Genomic DNA, 19091 nt, shown 5'->3' with positions numbered 1-19091 from the left:
TTTCACCGCCTCTGATATTGGTATGTGGTATCCAAAATATCTACTATACTCACTTAACAAGTGTTGATCCATGCTGGTAGTGGGCAGTGCCCCTCGGTCCATGCCGGTAGTGGGCAGTGCCCCTCTGTCCATGCCGGTAGTGGGCAGTGCCCCTCTGTCCATGCTGGTAGTGGGCAGTGCCCCTCTGTCCATGCTGGTAGTGGGCAGTGCCCCTCTGGAGGTGCTGAGATAGGAGGTTCCTTGATTTATATTTGTTGGGTGACAGCTGTGCCTGTATAAAAGAGAAGAAGAAATGTAATTAGTATGATCTGTTTTCTTGGACAAATATACAGCATTTAGTATACACATTCAAACCTAATATTATTAATACATTAATGCCCCAAAAAGGAGTCAGAGGAGACAGGGGCGTCAAAACAAACATATGGTCCTTCCTCAAACAGGAACTTAATTTCAATCCCTGCAAATTACATGAATGGATCAGAATTAAGTTATAACATAACCACCTAGTATACAAACCGCAGAAGAGTCGGAGATCAGCAGCCATAAGAATAGTGATGTCCTCTTAGTGCAACATAACACACTGTACAGTACAAGGGACGCTGTGCGGTTCGGGCGGCGGTGAGAACTTCGACACTCTGAACAGAATCTAAACCCATGCAAGTATATGTATGTGTGGCAGTGTAAGTGCGCATTTTTATGTGATTTTAGTGTCTATAAAGATTACCTGTTTATACTATCTGCACCATCGTTTGCCTTATCTCTCTTCTGAGGTGGATTCCTGGCAGAAAGACGAATGTACAGCCTCTCTCCCTCTCTAAGACTGTTTTTATACAGGATCATAGGGAGCAATATGTTCAATACTCAGTGGATAGTGTCCTTATCTCCATTAAAAGGGACCAACATCATTGCAGAGTTCCCTCTTTCCTATAGATGAATCGCCCATTGTCACGGTAGACCAGTACGTATGAGCAATTTTATATTTCTGGGATTCTGGATTGAGCACAACAAGGCGGGCAAAATAAAATTGTGATTTATTTATTTTCAGACAAACACACGACAACTTCAGAATACACTTAATAATCACTTACTGGGATGGGGAAACAAAATAAAATGTCCACAGAACGAATGATGAAATAATAAAGTCTCTGACTCACAGACTTTTGGCTAGGGCGCAACTTGCCAGCCCTATATTTCCGCCAAACGAAAGGAGTTCGTTCTAGTTTGTTGGGATTCGTTCTGGAATCCCCAGCGCTAACGAATTCCTGACGTGGGGTATGATTCTTGGTTGCGATGTTTTTAACCCCTTGCACTCCGGAAATGCTGCCGCTGTACTTGGACGAAATCAGGTAAATCTTGTAGAACTTGAGATGGATCATGTAGAATTTAAAATCTTGAAAAAAGGGTAATCCAGAAGATTAAGCAGAACACAGCTGTAGAAAATTTGGGTTAAACACCAAAAAAGTGAGGTTAAAAATAAACTTTAATCATGGCATATGAGGGAACGCCAAATAAAAACCACTCTGACGCGTTTCAGGCCTAGTACTCTTTGATAAAGGACGTTTGCCTGAAACGCGTCAGAGTGGTTTCGTTCCCCCCCTCTTGTTTTTCTTTTGCTAACTTGTTATTTTGAGTAAAGTGTAGTGAATATGGCTGCTTTATACCAATGCCAGACAAAAGAGACACTGATGGCTCTGTGTGAGGAGCGTGAGCTCCAGGGTCTGGGTAAAAATAAAGAAGAGCTCATACAAATCTTGCTGGAGAAGGCTAGTGAGCAAGACGCTACACTGTGCCAGAACAACCCTGGAAATTGCCCAGGAACCCAGGACTATCATATTCTGAGGACTCCAGCAGTTCTCAGCTTGCCAGTGCCTTGGATGTGTACTTACAAACTACTCTCAAAAGCAGGGGCACAACAGCATCGACTGCCCAGACAGGAAGAAGCCTGCCGCTGCCTCTGGAGAGGATCACCCCTCAGGAGGGCGCCTAGGTGCCTGTGTGGTATCTGGGCTGCGAGAAAACAGAGGTGCCCACTTGCAGTCAGTCCTGGTGGGTCAGAAACTCACCCAAGGACTTGGAGTCTCTAACTCTACACTTACCCTAGTGCGGCCTGAGGAAATCATTCCTGGGAGAATTTTGCATATGGGGGTAGCGGGAGGGGTAGACCAGGTCTCTTAACACACAAAAGGGGCGCAAAGAGAGAAAAAACAAAGACTGAATTAATCCAGTGATCTATTAGGATTTGTTTCTTTTAATGTGGAAGATATGTTTTTCACTATTTGATTTATAAAGTATTATTTTATTATTAATTCAGTCTTTGTTTTTTCTCTTTTTGCGCCCCTTTTGTGTGTATATGTATTTGGAAGTGCCCTGCTGATCACCGGAGATTGGGAGCAACAAGGAGAAAAACGCTGTCATAGGAGAGGAATTAAAGGGACAGCGAACACTGACTTTTTACTAGGTTTCTTATACCGGGATCATATGATTGAGCAAAGCAAGGAGGTAAAATAAATTGTAATTTATTCCACGAAAAGACATACACACAATGTAAAACAAAAATACACTTACTGGGACGGGAATAAACGAAATAACTTGTTTCCAGAATGAAAAGAGAAAAAGAAACACAGTAGCGCACCAAGGATGAAGCCCATATTCAAAGTGGCCCATTATAAGTGGCAGGACTACTGAACAACTTAAGTTTAAAAGGAAGGACCCCTTACCCTAACAAAAATCATCTTCTCTCCTCAGGTAATATCCCATATCTCAATCCTGTCTGCTTCAACTCTTTGCTGTGTGTATGTCAGTATATGCAACTGAAACAATCTTAGGTAATATCCCATATCTGAATCCTGTCTGCTTCAACTCTTAATTGAATTAAGGTTTGACACCTAGGCAGGGAAAATCCTGTGTAGAAAACCATCTGTTTGAATGTGCCTCAGATGTGCTAATTAAGCAGACAGAACCACCTTACTGTGTAAGGAAAATTAAACCGCCCCAATCAAGCCCTAAAGTTCTCCTCACTAGAACATTTAAAAACTTTAACCCACAACAGTTTCTGGATGACCTTACCAACTGCCCATGGCACAGAATCGATTTAATTCCCGACCCTGATTCTGCGCTCGACTATTTCCAATCTGAGTTCTTAAAACTCTGCGATACCCATGCTCCACTACGCAAAATAAGGGTACGGGGGGCCCACCTTCTATGGGTTACACCTGACCTTATAGCACTCTACCAGTTCAAGGATGCCTTGTGGAAAAGCTACAAAGTAACTGGCACTACCAAGGTTCTCAATCACTACAGATGCATGCGGAACATGTGCACAAGGCAAACACAAGGCAAACAAGGCATGCAAAAGCACAATATTACTCTGACAATCTCCACCAAAATACATCAAACCCAGCTAACTTCTGGAAGGTTATCAACAATATATTCCAGCCTCCTAACCATCAACAACCAAGTAGTATCACTAAGGGGGATATTACTCTGACAAACCCCACTGACATTGCAAATGCATTCAATGATTACTTTGTGGGGTGTGCCACTAACTTATTAGCAAAACGGAGCCCAAACCACAAACCTGAATCTCATCCTGGGAGTACCCCTATAGTCCCAACCCCTCCCAACACTGCCCACAATTTTCAATTTGGCCTAGTATCTGAAGAGGAGATTATACAAGCGCTCCTCAAACTAAAACTAAGCAGCCAATGTGGACCTGACTTACTACAATCTAGGTTCCTACGACTTGGTGCCCCAGCCATTGCCAAACCAATTGCGTCCAGTCAACTCTATCCTGTCTGCAGGCCATATCCCTAAGACATGGAAAACTGCCAGAGTTGTCCCAATCTTCAAAAGTGGGGACAAAAACACTGTCTCAAACTACAGGCCAATCTCACTTCTCCCAATTCTATCCAAAGTCATGGAAAAATGTGTCCACTCCCAATTAAGCGATTTCTATACCAAGACAAATTTTCATAGCCAATTCCAATCTGGGTTTCGTCCCAAACACTCCACCGTAACTACCTTGCTAAAAGTTTGCAATGAAATCCAGTGTGGAATGGAACGGGGACAACTCACTGGTGCAGTATTCCTAGATTTTGCAAAGGCTTTTGACACAGTTGATCATGCTATCCTGCTTAACAAACTCCAGAGCTCTGGAATAGGGAAGCATGCTTTAAACTGGTTTCAGTCCTACCTATCAGGAAGATCCCAACATGTGTCCATCTCAGGCTCTAACTCCAACCCCCTGGATATCACCTGTGGTGTCCCGCAAGGCTCTGTTCTGGGGCCCCTACTCTTCTCAGTCTTCATTAATGATCTGCCCACAGCTTGTAAGGAAGCCTCAATACACATGTATGCAGACGACACAATCCTATATGCACACAGCCATAGCCTCTCTGACCTTCAACACATACTTCAGTCTGACTTTTTGAGACTCGTAAACTGGATTTCCCAAAACAAACTGTTTTTAAACACTGACAAGACTGTAGCAATGGTGTTTGGGACCAAGACTAAATTTTTAAAGCTTCCAGTGACTGAGCTCCTGATTAGAACCAACGCTAACACCACCCTAACCCCTGTCACTAGTTTTAAATACCTGGGCTTATGGTTTGACTCCCACTTAACATTCGGGATGCACATTGATACCCTGACAACCGAGACCTATGCCAAACTAGGGGTACTTTACAGGAACAAATCCTCCCTAAGTCTCCTGGTCAGATAGCGTATCGCACAGCAGATGCTAATGCCAATTATTGACTATGGAGACATAGTATATGGCTCAGCACCTCAACCCCCCCTTGGCAAACTTGACACCCTCTACAATTCAATTTGTCATTTTGTTCTCCAATGCAACTACAACACACATCACTGCGATATGCTCAAAGAACTAGATTGGTTATCACTAGAGTCTAGGCGCAAAGTTCACCTTTCCTGAATTACCTTTAAATTCTTCATGGGCAAGCTACCCAGCTATCTGAACAAGCTCCTCACCCCTACCACTTGCAGCACTCATCACCTGAGATCAGACTCCAAAAGACTGTTCATGGTCCCAAGGCTCAACAAAGTGTCCGGACGTTCCTCCTTCTCCTACCATGCACCCCAAAACTGGAACAACCTACCAGAGACTCTCACATCCACCACCAGTTTAAGTTCTTTCAAATCTAAGGCTGTCTCACACTTTAATCTGGTCTGTAACTGTTTCATATGCCCATAATATATATCTTCTTTAACTATGCACGCAATGTCTTGTATATAATGTATACCCTGTTCATTTATGTAACTGTATTTGTAACCATGTATTATTTGTTTTACTCTGTGCCCAGGACATACTTGAAAACGAGAGGTAACTCTCAATGTATTACTTCCTGGTAAAATATTTTATAAATAAATATTCAAAGTGGCCCATTATAAGTGGCAGGACTACTGAACAACTCAAGTTTAAAAGGAAGTGGCCCTTCAGGTCCATAACCGACTGCCACTCAAAGTGAAAACCGTCAAAAAAGACAAGAACGGTCGATTTTTGATTGTCATAGGGGAAATACGGGGCCAACCTATCACGTTTGCAAATATATACGCCCCAAGCGACAACGCGGAGGCTTTCCTAGAGAGATTTTTCTCCATACTTAGAAAACTGGCTCAGGGGAGCACTATCTTAGGGGGAGATTTTAATCAGACTCTTGACCCGCTGCTGGATAGATGTACCCCGGAGGGTCACAGTCGGTCAAAAGTTAGAGCAACATGGAACAGAGGACTGAGAACAAATAATCTATTAGATGTGTGGCGAGAGCAACACCACACGGAAAAGGGTTTTACATTCTACTCTCACCCCCACGACAGATACAGTAGGATAGACTATCTCTTTGTGTCTAGCAGAATGGTCTCGCAGATTTCCCATTCGGGAATCCATGATATTTCGTGGTCAGATCATGCGCCGATTGAGCTGCGGTGCACTGAATTCAGTCTGGACAGACCAGGAGCGAACTGGAAACTTAATGAAGTATTGTTAAAAATCCCCGAAATCTCACAAAAAGCGGGGCATAGAATCAGGGTATACTTTCAGCAGAATAAGGGAAGTGTGGTTTCACAGTCCACCCTTTGGGAAGCCCATAAGGCAACTCTGAGAGGAGAACTCATTGGGATTGCGTGTAAGCGGAAGGGGGAAAAGGACGCAATAATTATCCAATTGAAAACTGAATTGGCGGTCCTGTCAACCCTTCACAAAGATAACAAAAATGCAACGACCCTTAAGGAGTTGTTAGACGCTAAAACTAAACTAAACTTACTGCTGGCCTCCTGTGCTAAGAAAGAGCTGTCTTGGTCCAAACGAAAATTTTATGAAAAGGCGAACAAGCCAGATACCCTACTTGCCAATAAGCTTAGAGACAGTAATCAAGTCTCGCAAATTCAGTCAATTCGGACAGCACAAGGGAATCTCACGTCCGACCCTAAATTAATAGTAGAGGAATTCAAATCATACTACGAGACCCTATACGATGGAGCGAAAGTGGTCCACAATGGCACCACTCAGGCTCGCCTGAAGACATTCTTAACAGAGGCCAAACTACCTAAATTGTCCAGAGAGGAGAGGGACGCACTACAGGCAGACTTCACAATAGAGGAGCTACTGGAGGTAATGAAATCACTGAAAGCATCCAAAGCCCCCGGTCCAGGTGGCTTCTCCAATCTATACTATAACAAAATCCGTAATCTGCTAGCTCCACACCTGCTAAAGTTGTGTAACTCATTTATGGAGGGTGCCCCCATCCCGGCTTCGATGCTCCAAGCGTCTATCTCTGTGATTCACAAACAGGGGAAAGACCCAGCGCACTGTAAAAGCTATAGACCCATCTCTCTGATTAACTCAGACACAATTTTTTTTTTCCAAATTACTGGCTAATCGCCTTAACCAGGTGTTGCCGCGGTTGGTCCACCCCGACCAAGTAGGGTTCATCTGTGGGAGACAGGCATCAGATAAAACTAGACGGATCATAGATTTGATAGATCTGGCACAAAAGAAACATATCCCGTCGATGATGCTTAGTCTCGATGCAGAGAAAGCATTCGATAGAATCGACTGGCCCTACCTGAGAGACGCTTGGGGAGTTCGGACTGGGGGGGGAGAATGTGTCAGGATTCTGCTCGCCACAAACCAGGGTCGGACCGCGAGGCTGAGGTGGGGTTGTAAAAGCACCGACCTTAGACCGCGCAGGCTGATCCGGATTGCGCAGTTCGTAGTCATATGTAGCAGGATCAGGATTGGAGAAGTCAGCATCGTCGTTGTACAAGCCAGGGTCAGGACAGGAGACGTCAGGATAAACATTGTCCAAGCAGGAGTTCGGCAACAGGTAGCCAGGAAAGCCCCGCTTCAGCTTAGGAGCGCGGGGGTGGCCTCTGCGCGTGCGGCGACCATGGCCCATGGTACTGGTCTCAGGAGGTGGAAGACAGACCAGATTTACACACCGCCTAGCTGCACGGGTAAACCAGTGCTACAGCGCAAGAGTCCTGAGCGGGCTAGGGAATCCTCTGTCTCAGCGCAGGAACCAGGACACGGCCTCTCTAGATTAGGGAAAGAGTAGGCCCCAGGAACCAGGAAGCTGAATATACACAGGGAAACCTCCGCTAGTGCAGGAAAGCAGGAAACTGAAGACGTAGGGGATACCTTGCTTCAGTGCAGGAATCCAGGAAGCTGAAGACGTAGGGAATACCTTTGCTTCAGTGCAGGATTCCAGGAAGCTGAAGACGTAGGACGGAACCTCCGCTTCAGCACAGAAGAACAAGCGGGAGCTTGAAGGAAGCTGAAGGACGCAGGGCGGAACCTCCGCTTCAGCACAGGAGAACAAGCAGGAGCTTGAAGGAAGCTGAAGGACGCAGGACGGAACCTCCGCTTCAGCACAGGAGAACAAGCAGGAGCTTGTGGCAGAACAGGTAGTGACATCCAGTAAGGACTATGCTCGGCCAGGAGCATTGTGGGAAAGCAATACTTAAAGGCCAGCGGGCCAATCCCCGGCGGGGGTGTGAAGGTACTGCTCCAATGAGTGAATGCCAGTCTAGGTTGCAGTGATAGGCTGCACAGCTGCAGTAAATACCAAAGGGAGTGTGTATTGCTTTGGTGAGTGAATCCAGGCTGCAGCAAACATCAGGAGAGCTGTTCCAGAACTGCACCGGTCTGCAAGGTAAGGCAACCAGTAAACCGCGGAGCGGATTCCTTACAGTACCCCCCCTTCACGCGAGACCTCCGGGCGAACATGAGCACTCATAAAGTTGGAGGACCGGGAATTGTTGCTGAACCGTCTAGGATTGGGGTTAGAGTCGTGGTCCAGAGACTCGTGGTTAGTCCTTAATGTACCCCCACCCCCTGGTGAGAACTGTGGCCAGACAGGACCATCCATGGGCCTTGGGGACATTGAGTTGTTCCTAAAATTCTTTAGGTGGAAAGGGCATCCGTAAACGAGCAGTTCTTTGGTGAGTACAGTTCTAGGATATGAGATTGATGGAAGAAACATCCTTGGTACATGGCTCGCCTCGCAAAATGTCTTGGAAATCCAGGGCTGTGAAGAACCAGAGAGTTCCAGAGCAGAAACGGCAGAAGAACCCCCACTGAAAGCCCAGTCTTTAATAAAGGAACCTGAATCTAGGATCAGCGGCCCTGATAGTTGATCGAATACACCAGGAGGAACTTTGTAACAGAAAAAGTCTTGGCTGACCACTGCATGTTGGAATTTGCGAGGGATCTTTCCTCTAGAAGGCTCCCAGGTAACGGTTAGTAAGGGTATAGGCTGGTTGGAAGCATCTCCCGGTATTGGTATGGAAGGTGACAAGGCAAGCAGTAAACCAGGCATAGGGACCGAAATCTTGGGATACGTACCGAGTATTTCCGACTGAGAGGAAATAACAGGGGCAACCGAAAATTCCGAGGGACAAAACCATGGTTTAGCAGGAGTAGAGAAGCAAAGAACAGTAGAGCTCTCCAATACTGGGAAATCTTCATTGGGAGATAGTATTGTCAGTGAATCAGGAATAGACCTTGGGATTTTCATATCAGTAACTTGAGAAAAAGGCAGAGCCAGGGTAGTGGTGGGAGGGAAGCTAACATCAGAAGCTGAAGTCTGTACCTTAGTGACAGGAACCTGAGAATCAACAAGCAGCAAGTATGAACTATGAAAACTCTTAATGACAGGCACCTTAGGAGTACAAGGAGTCCTCTCTGAAACTGCAATGGCCCTAACCACAGGGGTACCTAACCTGACAAAAACATGAATAGGTGTGTTTTCTAGTGCAAAATCTCTGATCACAGGACTCCTAACCGATAGTGAGGGTGTCTGGGTTTGATTAGAGAAAAAATCAGATGTATTGATAAGTGACTTAGAAACAATTACTGAAGTTCTAGATTTGCTGGACATGTGAGAAAAAATACCCTTTAAGACAGGAGCTTTAATCTCCTCCCAGAGTAACCCCATGTTTGCTGGGGCATATTTAGACACAGTACTGAGGGACTGGGTTTCAGCAAAGGCAGGACAGCTAAAAAGCTCAGATTTAAACCCCAGGACTTGTAATATATGCATGGTGACCTCAGACAGTACTAAGCGAGTGACCACAGATATGCTGATCCCTGGAGGATTAGCCTGGACAGAGAAATCAGGGAGACCCCCAGACAGGATACTCATTGTAGGAAGAGCTTCAGTATCAGAAGGAGAATCATTACCTCTCAGAGTCTCAAAACTAGTAAGACACAATTCAGCGAAAAGGGAAACCGTGTGCAAGCCTTTTACTAATCTATATGAAAAAGCGTCACTTTTGGGAGAAAACCGTGCGTCAGCAAACATTCCTGGGAACACAATATGAACCCCAGGAGGGACATACAGACTACTGTATGCTTTTAATCCTAAACTTAAAGAGGAGAACTCAGACAATACACGGAGGTTAATCATAACTGTACTGGTCTCTGAAGTAGGTATTTGGTAAGGAATGTCTGGGAAACCAGAAATTACTGCAGACTCCATAATGTGGGAACTATGCGCTGAAGCAGGGATCACTGCTATGTGGGCGACAGGCTGGTTCAGTGAAATACCCGGGAGAAGGAACTCTGCGACCAAGCTTAGGGAAAAACCTGACTCCTGAATACATTTATCAGGAACCAGAACTTTAGCCGAAGTCTCCGGAGACGAAACTGCGGAAACTTGAGCTGAAGCAGGGGATTCATAGCAAAGAATATCTAAGGACTCCGTACGGTTATGGGAATCCCTCAATGCAACCTCTGCTGTCTGACTTGTGGACTCATTCTCTGAGGCTAAAACGAAGGCATTAACTTGGAGGCAGCAAGAATTTACAGGGGTTAATGCAGACAATGCCTGAGAGTAAAACATAGGTAATCTTCTCTCTGTATTAGGAGAGACCAGGAATCTCTCCTCTGGAGCTAGGGGCGTGACCATGGCTGACAGAGAACAGGGATTTACCAAAGGAAACTCAGAGAGCTGCCCCACAGGGGTTAATACAGAAATGACCCTGGGAACAGAACTTAGGAATTCTTTCTCTGACGGAGAAAGCGCACGGGACTGCCTAGCAGAGGTTAAAGCTGGAAAACCCTCAAGAGCTGGAGTGACAGATTCGGAGTTAGAAATAGGGGAACTAAGGAACTTATTCTCTAATAGTAGAACCTTAGTGTTGGCTAGTGAAACATATGTATTCTCCAGGGGAACCTCACAGGACTGATCGACAGGGGTTAAAGCTGGAAAACCCTCAAGACCTAGAGAAAGGGCTTCTGAGAAAGAAATAGGAGAACTAATGAACTTATTCTCTGATACTAGAACATTAGTGTTGGGTAGAGAAACATATGTATCCTCCAGGGGAACCTCACAGGACTGATCGGCAGGGGTTAACGTAAATATATCATTGGTGTCAGGGAACCCGGCCATATACTCAGGGCAAGGATCCGTGGTAGACCAGGGATACAGCCAAGCGGCAGCGAAGCTGGCGAGGGGAGGATCCTGTTCCTCTATGCAAATGTCCAAAGTCATGGAAAGGGTATGGAGTGTTTTTTGGGCATCAGCCAACATGAGGAGAGGGTCCTCTTGTGCTATATAAATGTCTAAAGACAAGGCCAGGGAAGAGAGTTCCTTTTGGGCGTCGTCCAATTCCAAAGGGTACACATTTCCCCAAGTTAAAGGGTAACCAGGAAAGCAAATACAAGCGGCCAGCGATTGTTTTAAGTCCCGGAGGCGGTAAACCTTCATCATGAGATCATTACGGCATTTGCTTTGCATAGGGGTCAAACCTTTAAACACAACCAGATCTTCAAGCATGGGTATTATCTCACATAGAAACTGGTATCCACACTGGGACTGGTTTACAGGCCGGGACAGGCTTTCAGGAAAAAACTCACCAACCCACACCTCAGCGGAGTCCGAGTTTGTGCGGCCGAGCATACTGTCAGGATTCTGCTCGCCACAAACCAGGGTCGGACCGCGAGGCTGAGGTGGGGTTGTAAAAGCACCGACCTTAGACCGCGCAGGCTGATCCGGATTGCGCAGTTCGTAGTCATATGTAGCAGGATCAGGATTGGAGAAGTCAGCATCGTCGTTGTACAAGCCAGGGTCAGGACAAACATTGTCCAAGCAGGAGTTCGGCAACAGGTAGTCAGGAAAGCCCCGCTTCAGCTTAGGAGCGCGGAGGTGGCCTCTGCGCGTGCGGCGACCATGGCCCATGGTACTGGTCTCAGGAGGTGGAAGACAGACCAGATTTACACACCGCCTAGCTGCACGGGTAAACCAGTGCTACAGCGCAAGAGTCCTGAGCGGGCTAGGGAATCCTCTGTCTCAGCGCAGGAACCAGGACACGGCCTCTCTAGATTAGGGAAAGAGTAGGCCCCAGGAACCAGGAAGCTGAATATACACAGGGAAACCTCCGCTAGTGCAGGAAAGCAGGAAACTGAAGACGTAGGGGATACCTTGCTTCAGTGCAGGAATCCAGGAATCTGAAGACGTAGGGAATACCTTTGCTTCAGTGCAGGATTCCAGGAAGCTGAAGACGTAGGACGGAACCTCCGCTTCAGCACAGAAGAACAAGCGGGAGCTTGAAGGAAGCTGAAGGACGCAGGGCGGAACCTCCGCTTCAGCACAGGAGAACAAGCGGGAGCTTGAAGGAAGCTGAAGGACGCAGGACGGAACCTCCGCTTCAGCACAGGAGAACAAGCAGGAGCTTGTGGCAGAACAGGTAGTGACATCCAGTAAGGACTATGCTCGGCCAGGAGCATTGTGGGAAAGCAATACTTAAAGGCCAGCGGGCCAATCCCCGGCGGGGGTGTGAAGGTACTGCTCCAATGAGTGAATGCCAGTCTAGGTTGCAGTGATAGGCTGCACAGCTGCAGTAAATACCAAAGGGAGTGTGTATTGCTTTGGTGAGTGAATCCAGGCTGCAGCAAACATCAGGAGAGCTGTTCCAGAACTGCACCGGTCTGCAAGGTAAGGCAACCAGTAAACCGCGGAGCGGATTCCTTACAGAATGTTGGAGGTGATTCTCGCTCTGTACCAGGGGCCGACGGCGAAGGTCAGGCACCAGGGCTTCCCGTCAGGGGAATTCCGGATTCAGAGCGGCACCAGACAAGGATGTCCCCTATCCCCCCTTCTTTTCGCTTTATGCATTGAGCCACTCACAGCACATATTCGCCTTAGTCCAAACATAACAGGTATCCAAATTGGGGAGCAGCCAAATAAAGTGGCCCTGTACGCTGATGACGTGATACTAACAATATCACAGCCCCTCACCTCTCTGCCAAATGTCTTCAGTATATTAGAGGATTTTAAAGTAGAAATGTTTCACGTAGAATATGAAGTTTAAAAAGGAAGACTATTGAATCTCATCTCTTCTCTTCTCTTTCCTCAGGTAAAAACATATTCCAATTGTCTGTCTACCCTGATATCCTCCCCTGCTGTGTATTTCGTTCTTTTTAGGTAAAAACATATTCCAATTGTCTGTCTACCCTGATATCCTCCCCTGCTGTGTATTTCGTTCTTTTTAGGTAAAAACATATTCCAATTGTCTGTCTACCCTGATATCCTCCCCTGCTGTGTATTTAGTTCTTTTTAGAATATGAAGTTTAAAAAGGAAGTTCAAAAAGAAGTGGAAAAGTGGACATCACCTACTGCTTCTGATACCTGCTTTTGATCTACGTTGGAAAGGAGGAAATCATCTAAGACTGCACATCTCAACACTTAACTATTGCTGTGATGCCTCCTTTATTTTTTATATTTGCTGCAACCTCACTTATTTTCAAATTATGCACATCCTTCCACCAGTCTCCTTATGTTTCTAACTCTATTCATATATCTCCATCTCTCCTTTCTTCCCCACTTCTCAGTTCACATGAACTCCTTTCTTACCTGTGCCCTCTGTCACCACACAGCTATACACCCTGCACTAAAACACACCCCTACAAATCATCCTCACATTCTCTTTCTTTCCATGCTTCTCCTCCTTGCTTCTGGGGATATCTCTCCCAATCCTGGTCCCTGCCTTATTTCTACTTGCTCTCGTCCTCGCCTTCCACATGCAACTTCTACTCCTTCTGGTGTCAACCCCTCCAACCTCATACCCATCCCCTGCCACCCTCCCTCCTCTCTCCCTTTCTCCTGTGCCCTTTGGAATGCTCGCTCCCTCTCTAACAAGTTCCTCTCTGTACATGACTTCTTTCTCTCTCACTCCCTGCTCCTATTTGCTATAACTGAGGCCTGGCTCACTCAGTCTGACACTGCTCTGGAAGCTGCCCTCTCCTATGGTGGCCTTTCCTTCTCCCACACTCCGCGCACTGATGGCAGGGGTGGAGGCATGGGGCTCCTGCTCTCCTCTCTCTGCAGTTACCGAACTCTTCCTATTCCCCCCTCTCTTGCTTTTCCCTCCTTTGAGGTTCACACAGTCCAGATCTTCTCTCCTCTCCCTGTCCACGTGGCGTTCATCTATTGCCCACCTACCTCTACTCATCCCCCTTCTGCCTTTCTCTCTCACTTTGAATCCTGGCTCTCTTTCTTTCTCTCCTCAGACTCCCCTGTTCTTCTCTTTGGGGACTTCAATTGCTACATTGATGACCCCTCTCTCCCTTGGGTTTCCCGCTTTCTTTCTCCAACCTCTTCTTTTGGCCTTCAACAGTGGACTGCAGCCAGCACCCACAAGGATGGCCACTACTTAGGAAGAAAGAGGGAGAAAAAAACGAAGCACTATATCCAGTGCTGTAAAAACAGCCGATGAAACCACAAGGTGTACGTTCCCAAAAATAAAGCTATTTATTGGATCAGAAATATGTTACAAAACACACCAACGCGTTTCGGACTTAGTCCTTTATCAAGGTGAATATACAAATTCTAAAAGGAGTGCGATTTATACTTACCCAAGAGCTGCGTGGACCAGTTGCGGTGACTTCCGGGTACATCACGTGCCACGGGTGCTGAACCCATGACCTGCGACGTCATCCCGTCAGTGAGCGCAGTAGTAATGCATAACCTTACAGGCGCGTGACGTCATTGCGCAGAGGTACACCAGGGGAAGCACGGCATCTGTGTAAACAAACCACAGCAACTGCCAATGCTATCCCACTTGGGTCCTGGGTCGTACACTGCGCGTGACGTCAACGCGTCGAGTGGTCTGTGACCAACGTCACAATGCATCACGCTGCCTGGCAACAAGATTCATTTGGCCCGGGGAAAGAATGAATCAATACAGAACAACTTTATTAAGACTTAACAACAGCACTCTCCATGAACAACTACAGGATAAAACAAAAAATGAATAACAAAAATTAAAAACAAAGTATTATAAAAACAATTATTCAACAATTGATTGAAAACCTTGGAAAATACAATATCCAATAGATCTTCATTGTGAATTGTATAGTATTTGTAGAGGTTTATATCAGGGACTTGTTTCATATTATTGATATATAAATATGTTAACAGAAATACATAAGCAACCGTAACGTAATATAACCATAGTCTAAACAAGTTCCAAACCTATGAGAAATAGAGACTGAGCTTAAAATCACAAACATGATCACCTAGCGAATAATTATTTAAGTACACACATAAATGGAATCACTACATGTATAAACCTTAAGTTAGTGAAACCAATGTAAATTACAAATTACTGGTAATTACGTGATCACTGATTTAGTACCCAACAAAACAATCTGTGCAATTGCTGTTTAAAAGAATCTGTGCAATTGCAGTTTAAAAGAAAGGATCAAAATGTGGGGCCAACAGAGTTTAAGTATCAAATAGAAGAGAACCTATATCCCAGTCTGACCTGGTTTTCACTAAGAACTTCTCTCTCTCCGATTTCTCCATTTCCCCTTTTCCTCTCTCTGACCATCATCTCATCTCATTCTCTCTATCTCGCTTCTCCCCTTCTCCACCTCAATCTACCCCCCGGTTCTGCAGAAACCTGCGCTCTATTCACTTACCTTACTTTGAGTCCACGTTACACTCCTCCCTCTCCTCTCTAAGCTCTGCTACAGACCCTGACAACCTGGTCAGGAACTAAATCTCTGTCTTGTCCTCCTCTCTTGATCTACATGCCCCGCCTTCTCTCTGCCGCACTCGCCCTTTTAACCCTAGACCCTGGTTAAATTCCCACACGCGCATGCTGCGTTCCTCCACTCGTTCCTCTGAACGCCTCTGGAGGAAGTCTCACACTCTCGCAGACTTCCTTCACTACAAATTTATGCTATCCTGTTTCAACTCTGCCCTCTAGCAAGCTAAACAAGCCTACATTTCTGCACTAATCAACATGCACAAGTCTAACCCACGCCGACTGTTCTCTGTCTTTGATACTCTACTCAAACCACCCTCAGCGGCCTCTCCTTCCTCCATCTCTGCTCAGGACTTTGCTGACTATTTTAAGGAAAAAGTGGAATCCAAACGTCAGAACATCCACTCTGTTTCTTCCTCCCATCCTACACCTCTTCCTAACTCTCCTCCTGCCTTTCTTGACTCTTTTTCCGCTATCTCGGAGGAGGATGTGTCGCTGTTGATCACTGTCACGGTAGCTTATGACAAGATATAATGAACACCAAATATCTGGGTTGAACTGAACGAGGCTTAGATATAATAAAATATATTTATTCCTTAACAAGGTGAACACATCAATATAGTACAATTAACAGGCAAGAAGGTAACACTTACTTAGGGTTGGGGAATGGAGACGTATCAGCTAGCAATTCTCCAGCAATCCGGTGACATTCAAGGTGGAATCAGAAGAATAACTAAAAACTGTAGGGTTGACACAGTTTATATACCTTTGTAACCCTATTCTTAACATTGAATACAGACTATTGGTGAACAATTATCTGTATCCAATCCCTAACGTGGAGACACAGTTTAACCCATGCCCCCCAGCTAGTTAGCCCATGCGTACTGGGACTCTGAGGGTCTTATTTCTGTAGCCCCATAATTAAATCAGGGGCGACGACCAGTCTACCAAATGAAGTATCTGGCAGGATCTCCATTGTTTGTAGGTGTAGATATAACACTTACAAACCACTTCAGTTTGATGTTTCTCCGCTCTCAGGAAAACAATTAAAGTGGCAGAGTCTGTTGATCAGGACTTGGTTCCTAGTGTAAACAATCAGGGCAGTTAACTTTTGATCACAGCGCTTATGCTAAATCATCCGGCTGCCCTTCCTGACCTATTAGCATAGCAGATGGAGTCTGCATTTTCAGAGCAGATCCAAAATACCATATACACTTTAATATCTGCTCATATTAATAAGTTACGTTCTGGTGGGCCCAGTGGGTCGAAATTTGCCAGTTTTTAAGCCTACAGTGACACTACATATTGGCCAAATTTCAACTTTCTGCAACCTCCAGAACCGGAGATACAGAAATGCACTTTAGAACATCTTTAAAATACAGGATTATAATGAAACATGGGAACAGGGGAACATACATTTTCCTGACATGACAAGGTGTAAGCCACATTCCTGGACCGCAGTCCAGTTAACCCCTTGCCTCCCTGGTGAGGTCAGGGGATGGCCATATGGGGTGCAACCCCTTTAATACCGGGCCAACCCCCCTCTCCCTCTACATCTCCCCTTCTTAATGGGTGACCTGTGGCCCACTGGCCTTAACGGGCAGTGGGGCACTGCTGGCACCCTTAACGAACTCAGTCTCAGAGGGATAGTCCTGACGTGAAAGTCCATCAGCATTGCTGTTTTCACTACCCTTCTTGTGCTGAATAGTAAACTCAAACTCTTGCAAGGCCAAGCTCCACCTTAGCAACTTGGCATTCTCCCCTGATGCCCTCTGCAGCCAACTCAGGGGGTTGTGGTCTGTGAGGACCGTGAAAGCCCTTCCATATACATAGGGCTGGAGATTTTTGAGTGCCCACACAATGGCCCAGCACTCTTTCTCAATGGTGGCATAGGCCACCTCTCTGGGAAGTAGTTTTCGGCTGAGGTACACCACAGGGTGCTCTCTACCGTCGTCCCCCACTTGGCTCAACACAGCCCCAATGCCATAGTCCGAGGCATCAGTCTGTATGAGGAAATGTTTGGTATAGTCCAGGGCAGCCAGTATGGGGGCCCCAGCAAGCGCAGTTTTCAGTGCCTGGAAAGCAGTTTCACAGGCAGGAGTCCAGGTGATAAGCACAGGCAGTTGCTTCTTAGTCAAATCAGTCAGGGGTTTGGCCACGGCGCTGTACTGTGGGGCAAACTTCCTATAGTACCCTGCGGTGCCCAAAAATGCCATGACCTGTTTCTTGGTTTTTGGAACAGGCCACTGAACTATGGCTTCTACCTTGGCTGGCTCTGGTTTGAGGTGCCCTCCACCCACCCTGTGCCCTAAGTACAGGACCTCTGCCATCCCTACCATACACTTAGTGGGTTTCAAAGTAAGCCCAGCCTCCCTGATCCTATCCAGCACCGTGGCTACATGTCCTAAGTGGGAGTTCCAGGAATTACTGAAGATAGCAATGTCATCTAAGTAAGCTCTGGCATAGCTCTGCATCCCTACCAGTAACCTATTGACCAGGCGTTGGAAGGTAGCCGGGGCATTCTTCATCCCAAATGGCATCACCAAAAACGCATAGAGGCCACTTGGAGTGATGAATGCTGACTTCTCCCTAGCCTCCAGGGTCAGTGGGATTTGCCAATAGCCTTTGCTCAGATCCATAGTCTTCAGATACCTTGCCCCCGCGAGTTCATCCAGTAACTCATCCATGTGGGGCATGGGGTAGGCATCTGACACCGTCCCAGCGTTGAGCAAGCGGTAGTCCACACAAAACCGGGTGGTCTTGTCCTTCTTAGGGACTAGAACTACCGGGCTTGCCCAAGGACTCTGGGACGGAGTAATTACCCCTAGGGTCAGCATCTCCTCTATCTCCCTTTCCATACTGGTCTTGACCTCTGCTGACACTCTATAAGCGTGCTTATGCAGAGGCTGCAAATCCCCTGTGTGCACTGGGTGTTTTGTGAGATGTGTAGTCCCTGGCATGTCAGTGAAGAGAGCCCTAAACTTAGCTAGCATGTCCCTGGCTTCTACCTCCTGCCTAGCACTCAACTGTGCCCCTATCTCTACCTGCTCCACAGTGTTTCCCTGCCTAGCCTCCCCTTGGAGATCAGGCAGAGCATTGCTCCCCGGATCCTCCAGCAGTGGGCTACAAATGGCCATTACTGCTCCAATACTCGGTGCTCTGTACTCTTTCAACATGTTAATGTGATATGTCTTGTGCCTCTCAGGCTCCAGCTGTACAACATAGTTGCACTCATTCACCTTTCGGATAACCGGGTACGGTCCCGACCAGGCAGCCATCAACTTGTTCTCCCGAGTGGGTTTGAGAACAAGCACCTGCTGTCCTGGGATGAATTCCCTGCTACGGGCATTCCGGTCATACCATTGCTTTTGCTTGGTCTGAGCGGCCCTGAGGTGGTCCTGGGCCACCCCCATGAGCATCTCTAACCGGTCTTGGAGATCTACTACATACTGGATCACTGAAGCATCAGTAGCAGTAGCCTCCCCTTCCCATCCCTCACGGAATAGGTCCAGAGGTCCACGTACCCTGCGGCCATATAGTAGCTCGAAGGGGGAGAAGCCTGTAGATTCCTGCGGTACCTC

The 19091-nt window shown here is 46.6% G+C and overlaps 1 protein-coding gene across 1 annotated transcript in view; it reads right to left on the bottom strand.

The window, feature by feature from the left end:
• LOC142467840 (uncharacterized) overlaps positions 1–19091 on the bottom strand; it is a 49377-nt gene that overhangs the window by 17969 nt on the left and 12317 nt on the right. Inside the window, exon 2 of the mRNA XM_075573782.1 lies at positions 54–271. Coding sequence (XP_075429897.1) covers positions 54–271 — 218 coding nt within the window. The remainder of the gene's footprint in view (positions 1–53; positions 272–19091) is intronic.

This window comes from Ascaphus truei, chromosome 1, assembly GCF_040206685.1.
Source record: "Ascaphus truei isolate aAscTru1 chromosome 1, aAscTru1.hap1, whole genome shotgun sequence".
Taxonomy (NCBI): Eukaryota; Metazoa; Chordata; class Amphibia; order Anura; family Ascaphidae; genus Ascaphus; species Ascaphus truei.
This window is presented reverse-complemented; position numbering and strand designations above follow the sequence as displayed.